The sequence below is a fragment of the Littorina saxatilis genome, linkage group LG13 (genome assembly GCF_037325665.1).
Source record: "Littorina saxatilis isolate snail1 linkage group LG13, US_GU_Lsax_2.0, whole genome shotgun sequence".
NCBI classification, from domain to species: Eukaryota; Metazoa; Mollusca; class Gastropoda; order Littorinimorpha; family Littorinidae; genus Littorina; species Littorina saxatilis.
The window spans coordinates 37607813-37619525 of record NC_090257.1 but is presented as its reverse complement, the minus strand read 5'-3'; the positions used below and the strand labels follow the sequence as shown (position 1 = coordinate 37619525).

The following is an 11713-nucleotide window of genomic DNA, read 5'->3' as shown; positions in this document are numbered from 1 at the left end:
TCTTTTGCGATCAAGTCAACAAGTGCAGCTTGAAGATGCAGAACATGCATTCATTCAACCGAGGACACACTTTGGACGAATTTGATGTCTCAGAGAGTGTTTTGTGTCACACATCATGCGTTCGTAACGGCCGTTTTCATTTATAAGCTAGCTAGCATCAATTCAACTGAAAAAAAGCATACATTTTCACGTTTTCCCCTTTGTTAATCACCCAGCCATACAGCTGCGTGACGGGTTTTTTCACAATTTGTCGTGAATAAGGACGTCATTCACGAAACAAGAATGTGTAGTTGACATTTTTAATTGGAAGGGTACGTTCGCAACGCCCTTTGCTACCGGAGAAGATGCAGACCCCGATTACTTGGACATAGCCAATGTCTCACCATTATGATTATGTACGTGCCAATGTTTATTTGTAAGCATGTAAAAAATAATTTAAACAAACTTGAAAAAAAATGGAAAAAAATATTTTGAAACAAGAAATGAAATAAAATATTGAAAAAAAATCAAATAGGAATTTAAAAACCCTCCTTATAGATGTTTATCAAGCCCTAATGAGCACAACATTCAATTACTTAATAATTATGACTGCATAATGAAGAAAATTGTGTCACAATGATGAAACGCCCCCCCCCCCCCCCCCCCAGGTCCCTGTAATTGGTCAGGAAAAGTATTTATTGCTTTTTCTTTTCTTGCAAACTGTCATTCGGATAAGAAAGAACCTTGTTATCATTAATTCAACTCAAATTAATCAAGCTTTATTGTTGGTCCATATTCCTACTTTTGTTAACCAGTTTTGGAGAATGACTTATATCGTCTTGAAGCCTTTCCCGGTAAAGAATATCAATATAAATATGCCATCCTTGCTTTAACCCTTTTTCAGAAATGACTACTTTGTGTACGCCCTGCGTGCAACAAATGCTTCAAGAAACAGAAACCTGACGGAGTTCTCACGATAGAGTATTTCAAAGACGTCACGGCAGTAAGCAACATGATACACCAAAGCATGGCAGCGTGATTAATGCGCACCATATACAAGCTGACAACCTGTCTTTATTCCTTAATCCTTGATCTTAATCTTGATTTCAGAGTAAATGCATATTATGCAGTACACTAGTCCTGTGCTTCTTTTGGGGGGTTGGGTGGGAGAAAGGGGGAGACTCTAGTCGGTTGTGCAAATAGTATTTAACCATGGGTGTGAATGTGAGTGTGGACGTGGATATATGATTTACTGCAACATTCAAAACAAAATCATGTGCTTTTGCATTTTGGAAATAAATTCTATTGATTGATTGATTGATTGATGCCTGTTCAGCCCTTCTTTAGAGGTACCATCATTTTTGCGTAAAACCTATTATTTCATTCGTTTAGCTTCTGTCTGACCAGGTTATTTCTATTTGTGTAAATTCTAATATTTATTTTGTCCAAATGGCTTTTGAAGCTGATGACATCATCGTACCATCAAAGCGTCTTTTCTCTCTCTGTCTCTTTCTATTTCTGTCTGTCTGTCTGTCTGTCTGTCTGTCTGTCTGCCTGTCTGCCTATCTTTCTGTCTGTCTGTCTGTCTGTCTGTCTGTCTGTTTGTATGTATGTATGTATGTATGTATGTATGTATGTATGTATGTATGTATGTATGTATGTATGTATGTATGTATGTATGTATGTATGTAATGTATGTGTGTATGTATGTATGTATATCTCTCTCTCTCTCTCTCTCTCTCTCTCTCTCTCTCTCTCTCTCTCCCTCTCCCTCTCTCTCTCTCTCTCCCCCCCTCTCTCTCTCTCTCTCTCTCTCTCTCTCTCTTTCTCTCTCTCTCTCTCTCTCTCTCTCTCTCTCTCTCTCTCTCTCTCTCTCTGCTGTTTCTCTTACAAAACCTGTAAGTACTACTATACTATTGTACAGCTGAAAAAAAAGCAATACTCTATGATTGTATTGAAACATGATCATACGTAATGCAATGAGGACATTTTTTTTAACAAGTAAATCATTCTTTGATATAATATTCCATTATTGCTAGATATTCATAATGCATATTGAAATGCCTTTTAATTGTTGGATATGTTAATTATGTAAGTTGTATTGTAGTTAACTTAACTTCTATTTTCTCTTGTTATTAATCGAGTTACCCGGATGAAAAAAAAGCATGTTTACATTGCTTATTCGGTTACCCTCGAAAAATAAATTTCTATTCAATTCAATTCTCTCTCTCTCTCTCTCTCTCTCTCTCTCTCTCTCTCTCTCTCTCTCTCTCTCTCTCTCTCTCTCTCTCTCTCTCTCTCTCTCTCTCTCTCTCTCTCTCTCTCTCTCTCTCTCTCTCTCTCTCTCGCTCTCTCTCTCTCTCTCTCTCTCTCTCTCTCTCTCTCTCTCTCTCTCTCTCTCTTCTCTCTCTCTCTCTCTCTCTCTCTCTCTCTCTCTCTCTCTCGCTCTCTCTCTCGCTCTCTCTCTCTCTCTCTCTCTCCTCTCTCTCTCTCTCTCTCTCTCTCTCTCTCTCTCTCTCTCTCTCTCTCTCTCTCTCTCTCTCTCTCTCTCTCTCTCGCGCGCGCGTGCACGCGTTTGTTGCTTCATATCCGACAATGTCAAAGTCATTATGCAGGTCGTCGTTAAACAAGCAATGGGACAAGTGTGACACAGTATACCTTTTTTGCCGAGAACAATTATTATCGCACAACAATCATTGCATTAGAATACAATTGCAGATGTGATATCGAATTATAAGGGGCAGAGTGCATAAATTTCCGGAAACTCATTCCCTGTCACATCCGTTAAAATTATGTGTTAAGCTTTTTCATTTTTACATTTAGTCAAGTTTTGACTAAATGTTTTAACGTTGAGGGGGGAATCGAGACGAGGGTCGTGGTGTATGTGTGTGTGTCTGGTGTGTGTGTGTAGAGCGATTCAGAGTAAACTACTGGACCGATCTTCATGAAACTTGACGAGAGATCCTGAGTATGATACCTCCAGATCTTTTTTTCATTTTACTGATAAATGTCTTTGATGACGTCATATCCAGCTTTTTGTGAAAGTTGAGGCGGCACTGTCACGCTCTCATTTTTCAACCAAATTGGTTGAAATTTTGTTCAAGTAATCATCGACAAAGTTCGGACTTTGGTATTGCATTTGAGCTTGGAGGCTTAACATTTAATTAATGAGTTTGCTCATTAAAGTTATCATTAAAATCGAATTTTTATTGCATCGTATTCTTCAACACATTCTGAATCTAAAAATATTACATATGTCATGTTTACAATTAAAATGTGATCACAATTAACGAAAATAGATTAATAAGTCTTACGATTAAAATTTAAGAAATCGATCCAAAAATGATTTCATCTTATTCTTTATCATTTCCTGATTCCAAAAACATATAGATATGATAGGTGGTATTCAAAACAAGCTCAAAATGTTAACAGGAATACAGAAAAGCGCGCTTTCCTGCTTAGCACAATACGATACCGCGCTAATCTGGCGTGTCAATATCACTACGTTTTGCACGTGGAAGATGAGGGATTTCCTTCACGCGGGGATTGACGAAGCGGCGAAAAAATACATTGCGTTCAGTTTCATTCCGTGAGTTCGACAGCTTGACTAAATGTAGTAATTTCGCCTTACGCGACTTGTTTTTCTTTTCTTTATAAACATGATGCAGTTAATATTTGAGACTAAGGTCCTGCTTACGACCTTCTTAGTGCAGCTTCATATGCAAAATGAAATCGAAGTCGTACATTCGAGGATTTATCGCTTCACTGGTTGATTAATGTATGAACTGGTGGCCGAGTGGGTGGTTGGGTGAACTGACTCGGCTAAATGACTGGATTACTTAATAAGGCTGATGGGCTCTATGTCGACCAAAAGAGTGGGATGTCCTGTAGGTGGATTTCCTGCAGGTGGATTCCCTGTAGTTTATGTAGCGTTTCGCTGATATCGCTGAAAGTCACGTGATGCTTAGCGACATCGGTAGAATTTGATGTTTTTCAATCTTTTTTGATATTTCTTAGAAATTCGAGTATGGTTTGCAAGTTTTATTGAAAAACTCCACCCTGTATACAGGGAATCCCCCTACAGGAACTCCACCTACAGGGAATCCCTCTCTTTTGGTCGACATAGACCCCATCAGCCTTAATAAGGCTCGGCACTGGTTTTAGTAATCGCATGATACAATACAATACAATACAATACAATACATTACAATACAATACAATACAATACAATACAATACATTACAATACAATGGCCGGCACGGTTGGCCTAGTGGTAAGGCGTCCGCCCCGTGATCGGGAGGTCGTGGGTTCGAACCCCGGCCAGGTCATACCTAAGACTTTAAAATTGGCAATCTAGTGGCTGCTCCGCCTGGCGTCTGGCATTATGGGGTTAGTGCTAGGACTGGTTGGTCCGGTGTCAGAATAATGTGACTGGGTGAGACATGAAGCCTGTGCTGCGACTTCTGTCTTGTGTGTGGCGCACGTTATATGTCAAAGCAGCACCGCCCTGATATGGACCTTCGTGGTCGGCTGGGCGTTAAGCAAATAAACAAACAAACAAACAAAAATTACAATACAATACAATACAATACAATACAATACAATTGTCTATTGTGTGAGTACATACATGGGGTTCCTCAAATACAATAAATATACACGGTATAAACATTGGATCAAATTGATTAACTATTTCATTTAATCGTTTCACATTTATCTAATTGATTGAATGCTTAAGGGAGGGAGGGAGGGTGGGAAGTAGGGAGGGGTGGGTGGATGGATGGATGGATGGAGGAATGGAGGAATGGAAGGATTGATAAATAGATTCAACCATTGACATATTCACCCATTTTACAGCTGAAATGGTCAGCTGATTACAAAGACTTGAACGGGAGACCGGTGTCGTTTGGAGACAATTCAAACGGATCCAACAAAACTCCAAACAAAGAAAACAGATTCTTTGGAGACGAGCATGGGGATGGCATCGTGTTTAACAAAGTGGGCAACAAACAGCCACCTCCACCTTCAAGCTCCAGTGAAAACGAGGAGGATATGGACGAGAAACAACGGAGACTGCGCACACGGAAGATGCGTCTGATTGTTCTTTCCGTGCTCGTTTCCGCCCTGATTATCTCAGCAGTTGTTGCTGTTGCTGTGGCATTGACGAGTATCTCAGGTAAAATCAAACAACAAAATGTTATGGTAGAATTGGTGGGAGAGAAAAGTAAGAAGCATAAAAAGAACTTGAGAAAAAATTAAAAAGAATGAGGAAGATTAAACCAATTAAAAGGAAACTAATAGAAAGCAGGCAAAGCAAAATACTGACAGTGGGAAGTATCTAGACATAACATTTAAAGACACAAGTAAAAAGAGGGAATTGGGGATAGAATTTGGTATTTAATTAATCCATCTAGCTTCAATAAATCAATGAAAACTAACGAAGAGGGAGACTACAAATGACAGACAGACACGCCGACCGACAGACAAACGAACGCATGGAGAAAAAGAATAAACCAGGGGTCACATGGAGTGCAAAACATGAGTATGACTCCTATCTGAAACCGTTTGTATAGGAAAGGCATTTGTGGAAACACACAGGCACACACAGACCACACAGTTGAACAGATACATAGACACACAGACACACAGTTGAACAGATGCATAGACACACAGACACACAGTTGAACAGATACATAAACACACAGACACACAGTTGAACAGATACATAGACACACAGTTGAACAGATACATAGACACACAGACACACAGTTGAACAGATCCATAGACACACAGACACACAGTTGAACAGATCCATAGACACACAGACACACAGTTGAACAGATCCATAGACACACAGACACACAGTTGAACAGATCCATAGACACACAGACACACAGTTGAACAGATCCATAGACACACAGACACACAGTTGAACAGATCCATAGACACACAGACACACAGTTGAACAGATCCATAGACACACAGACACACAGTTGAACAGATCCATAGACACACAGACACACAGTTGAACAGATCCATAGACACACAGACACACAGTTGAACAGATCCATAGACACACAGACACACAGTTGAACCGATGCATAGACACACAGACACACAGTTGAACAGATCCATAGACACACAGACACACAGTTGAACAGATCCATAGACACACAGACACACAGTTGAACAGATCCATAGACACACAGACACACAGTTGAACAGATGCATAGACACACAGACCACACAGTTGAACAGATACATAGACACACAGACACACAGTTGAACAGATGCATAGACACACAGACACACAGTTGAACAGATACATAAACACACAGACACACAGTTGAACAGATACATAGACACACAGTTGAACAGATACATAGACACACAGTTGAACAGATACATAGACACACAGACAAATCGAGAAGAATTCCAATAGTAGCCTATACATGTGTGACTTTCGGACATACACAAATGATTATGTTTCCTCTCTTTCTTTCAATACAGATGATGACACAAACCCCGAAAAAGGTATGCACTTTTCATTTGCTCAATAACCGTATGTGACGTCAGCATGCTCACCTTTATGACTTGTTTGCAATGTTGTTGTCATTTGTTGTAGTTGTGTGGTGGTGATGCTGCTGCTGCTGCTGCTGTTGTTGTCGTCGGCTTGGTTGTTGTGGTTGTTGTTGTGGTTGTGGTGGTGGTTGTGGTGGTGGTGGTGGTGGTTGTTGTTGTTGTTGTTGTTGTTGTTGTTGTTGTTGTTTAATTTGATATCAAAGAAATCAAATCAATTCTGTAAGCTTAACGTGTTACTTGAATGGGGAAAAAAGCGTGTAACGTCATCTTTTTATATCATGTGTAAAATCAAAACTGTCAGGGTCCTATTGCATTTCGATTTGTGTTGTATCGTTTGTGTCTCAGGACTCTTCTTTCTTTGAAGAAGGCCCTTTTTGTATCCATTTTAAAATCTATTGTTTTTGCAGGGTCTTATTTACGGAACTAAATGCCTTTATCGTCGTCGCGTGTATTTTGTTCAAAGTTGGTGTGGTTATGCTTTTCTTTTCGGGAACAAGTCGGCAATGTTTGTGTCTAGTTAAAAATCAAGTCCTCTTTCAAGGTCTTACCTGCTTCAATAAGGTGAGATACGATACCGATATATGCACATCCTGGCGGTGACCTTACGAATATGTTTCCACTTCTGAGATAACATAATCAGAGAAACCAAAACAATTCTCGAAATACTTTGTCATGTCCTCTGGATACTTACATAAGAAGTGGCAGAACTATTGTGTGACCCTACCGGCACGGTTGGCCTAGTGGTAAGGCGTCCGCCCCGTGATCGGGAGGTCGTGGGTTCGAACCCCGGCCGGGTCATACCTAAGACTTAAAAATTGGCAATCTAGTGGCTGCTCCGCCTGGCGTCTAGCATTATGGGGTTAGTGCTAGGACTGGTTGGTCCGGTGTCAGAATAATGTGGCTGGGTGAGACATGAAGCCTGTGCTGCGACTTCTGTCTTGTGTGTGGCGCACGTTATATGTCAAAGCAGCACCGCCCTTCGTGGTCGGCTGGGCGTTAAGCAACAACAAAAAAAAACAACAACAAAAAATTGTGTGACCCCATTGTTTGAATTAATGACGTCTTCTCGAACTTAACTTTGCTTTTTACGTCATTATTTCGCTGTAAATGGGAGGGTCAAGAAGAGTTTGTTCAATCGATGTCGTATCTCATTAATTGTTAGTTAAGTGTGTTAGTTATGACTTAATGACATCCGATACCGATACATGTACAGCCTGGCGGTGACCTTGCGATTCATTTTCTTCTACTGAAATGACGAAGTCACCAAGACCGACTTCTTTTTTTGAATTCATTGTCTGAACATGTTGCAGTGGTGAGCATGTCTGTGAGGTTGACGAGTCACAACTACACCGAGGACATGGCCAACTCATCCTCAGCGACTTTCTTGAAGTTTGAATCGGAATTCTGCTCCCAGGTATGTACCTTTCGAAGCCTCTGTAAAATGTTTACACAAAAATGAAGATAAAAATCAAAAAACACAGAGACAGAAAGAGAGAGAGAGAGAGAGAGAGAGAGAGAGAGAGAGAGAGAGAGAGAGAGAGAGAGAGAGAGAGAGAGAGAGAGAAACCTACATATGTACAGAAAGACAGACAAACAGACTTACAGAGAGAGAGAGAGAGAGAGAGAGAGAGAGAGAGAGAGAGAGAGAGAGAGAGAGAGAGAGAGAGAGAGAGAGAGAGAGAAACTGAAACTGAAACTGAAACCGAACTTTATTACAAAAGGATAGAGGTTTTAGGCAAAGTCTAATCTTACAACCTGTCCCTAATACAAACACTTAACACGGACGCAAATAATATTAAAAATAATAAGAAAACAAAAATAATATGTTTCATATCAGAGACAGACAGACAAACAGACAGACAGACAGATCGACAGACAGACAGACAGACAGACAGACACAAAGACACAAAACAGACACAAAGACATACATTGAAAGAGAGGAAGAGACAGTGACGTAGAAAGGGAGAGACAGTGACGTAGAAAGGGAGAGACAGTGACGTAGAAAGGGAGAGACAGAGACAGAGAAAAAAATAGGAGAAAGAGCCTTTGGCAGGGTTTCTTTTCATTGTGTTTTTGAACATGGTTTTCTGTTGTGTTTTTGATCATGGTTTTCTGTTGTGTTTTTGATCATGGTTTTCTGTTGTGTTTTTGAACATGGTTTTCTGTTGTGTTTTTGAACATGGTTTTCTGTTGTGTTTTTGAACATGGTTTTCTGTTGTGTTTTTGATCATGGTTTTCTGTTGTGTTTTTGATCATGGTTTTCTCTCGTGTTTTTGAACATGGTTTTCTGTTGTGTTTTTGAACATGGTTTTCTGTTGTGTTTTTGAACATGGTTTTCTGTTGTGTTTTTGAACATGGTTTTCTGTTGTGTTTTCGAACATGGTTTTCTGTCGTGTTTTTGAACATGGTTTTCTGTTGTGTTCTTAAACATGGTTTTCTGTTGTGTTTTTGAACATGGTTTTCTGTTGTGTTTTTGAACATGGTTTTCTGTTGTGTTTTCGAACATGGTTTTCTGTCGTGTTTTTGAACATGGTTTTCTGTCGTGTTTTTGAACATGGTTTTCTGTCGTGTTTTTGAACATGGTTTTCTGTCGTGTTTTTGAACATGGTTTTCTGTTGTGTTCTTAAACATGGTTTTCTGTCGTGTTTTGGAACATGGTTTTCTGTTGTTCAAAAGGTTGTTAACACGTCGTTGGCAACAAGTTCCGAGATAGAGAAACACAACAACTGTTCCGTAACCAGTCTGCAGTAAGTAGTGTTTGTCGTGCTTTCTCACACTAAGTTTACATGTTGTTTGCACTTTGTAAAGTTCTCCAACCATAAATTTATCATTCAAGATACATGTCGTTTTCTAAGTCTGTCTATTTTCAAACAAATCAGCTAGTTTTAGTAGCTACGCGTGTGTTTATGTTTGTGTGTGTGTGTGTGTGTGTGTTAGTGTGTGTGTGTGTTAGTGTGTGTTTGTGTGCGTGTGTCAGTGTGTGTGTGTGTGTGTTAATGTGTGTGTGTGTTAGTGTGCGTGTGTGTGTGTGTGTGTGTGTGTATGTGTGTGTGTGTGTGTGTGTGTGTGTGTGTGTGTGTGTGTGTGTGTGTGTGTGAGAGAGAGAGAGAGAAAGAGAGGGAGAGAGGAGAGAGAAAGAGAGGGAGAGAGGAGAGAAAGAGAGAGAGAGAGAGAGGGAGAGAGCGCGCAATATACGTAGCATTTAGCAGTATACGTACCTCCGTGCGTTGGTATGGGTGTACGCGTGCATTTGTATGTAACGTTTCGTCACCTTAAGTACTTGCCTAATTCACTTCGTTGCTTATATTTTTTGCTTTAAACCTTACCAAGTCGTTTTTCCCAGAATAAATATGCAATAAACTCGTTTCACTTCAAGAATTGATACACAGCGTCAACAGAACAACTATATAAATATATATATATATTTCTTTTGCAGAAACGGGTCAGTCATTGTCATCTTTTCATTCAACGTCATATACACGTCATCCAGCATTTCAACGTCGCTGTTTGTCCGCGTCATCATCAGCAATGAGGACAACCTCCTGCAAACCGGGTGGGAGTTCGAAGGCAGCAGCGTGGTCGTCATCTCTATTGTGTCTGTGCCCGCACAGCCTGAATCTCCTGCTGTAGACATTCCCGCGACAACAACTGAGCAGACCACGACTGCGGAAACAACAACACAGCAATCAAAGACTGCGGAAACAACAACACAACAATCCAAAACTGCAACAAAACAAGTAACAACCACAGAACAACCTACAACAACAGAACAACCTACAACAACAGAAAAACCTACAACCACTGAACAACCTACAGCAACAGAACAACATACAACAACAGAACAACCCACAACAACTGAACAACCTACAACCTCTGAACAACTTACAACAACAGAACGACCTACAACCACTGAACAACCTAAAACCACAGAACAACCTACAACCACAGAACAACCTACAACCACGGAACAAACTACAACCACTGAACAACCTACAACCACTGAACAACCTAAAACCACAGAACAACCTACAACCACTGAACAACCTACAACCACTGAACAACCTACAACCACAGAACAACCTACAACCACACAACAACCCACAACCACTGAACAACCCACAACCACAGAACAACCCACAAACACTGAACAACCCACAACCACAGAACAACCCACAACAACAGACCAACCCACAACAGAACAACTCACAACCACAGAACCACCCACAACAGAACCACCCACAACAGAACAACCCACAACAACAGAACAACCCACAACAACAGAACAACACACAACAACAGAACCCGCAACAGAACAACCCACAACCACAGAACAACCTACAACAACAGAACAACCCACAACCACAGAACAACCCACAACAACGAAACAACCCACAACCACAGAACAACCTACAACCACAGAACAACCTACAACCACACAACAACCCACAATCACAGAACAACCCACAACCACAGAACAACCCACATCTACAGAACAACCCACAACCACAGAACAACCCACAACCACAGAACAATCTACAACCACAGAACCACCCACAACAGAACCCACAATCACAGAACAATCCACAACCACAGAACCACCCACAACAGAACAACCCACAACCACAAAACAACCCACAAAAGAACAACCCACAACCACAGAACAACCCACAACCACAGAACAACCAACAACAGAACAACCCACAACCACAGAACAACCCACAACAGAACAACCCACAACCACAGAACAACCCACAACAGAACAACCCACAACAGAACAACCCACAACAGAACAATCCAAAACCACAGAACAACTCACAACCACAGAACCACCCACAACAACAGAACAACCCACAACCACAGAACAACTCACAACCACAGAACCACCCACAACAGAACAACTCACATTAACAGAACAACCCACAACAGAACAACCTACAACAGAACAACCCACAACCACAGAACAACCCACAACCACAGAACAACCCACAACCACAGAACAACCCACAACCACAGAACAACCCACGACAGAACAACCCACAACCACAGAACCACCCACAACCACAGAACAACCCACAACCACAGAACAACCCACGACAGAACAACCCACAACCACAGAACCACCCACAACAGAACCACCCACAAACACAGAACAACC

The 11713-nt window shown here is 40.9% G+C and overlaps 1 protein-coding gene across 1 annotated transcript in view; it reads left to right on the top strand.

Annotated features, from left to right (window-relative positions):
- Positions 1–4833: 4833 nt before the first annotated feature.
- LOC138945885 (mucin-2-like) overlaps positions 4834–11713 on the top strand; it is a gene marked incomplete at its 5' end in the record, with an annotated part of 36621 nt that continues 29741 nt past the window's right edge. The window contains 5 exon segments of the mRNA XM_070317405.1: positions 4834–5152; positions 6487–6510; positions 7869–7972; positions 9235–9305; positions 9995–11713. The exon segment at positions 9995–11713 is cut by the window's right edge and continues 449 nt beyond it. Of these exon segments, the coding sequence (XP_070173506.1) occupies positions 4834–5152; positions 6487–6510; positions 7869–7972; positions 9235–9305; positions 9995–11713 (2237 nt within the window).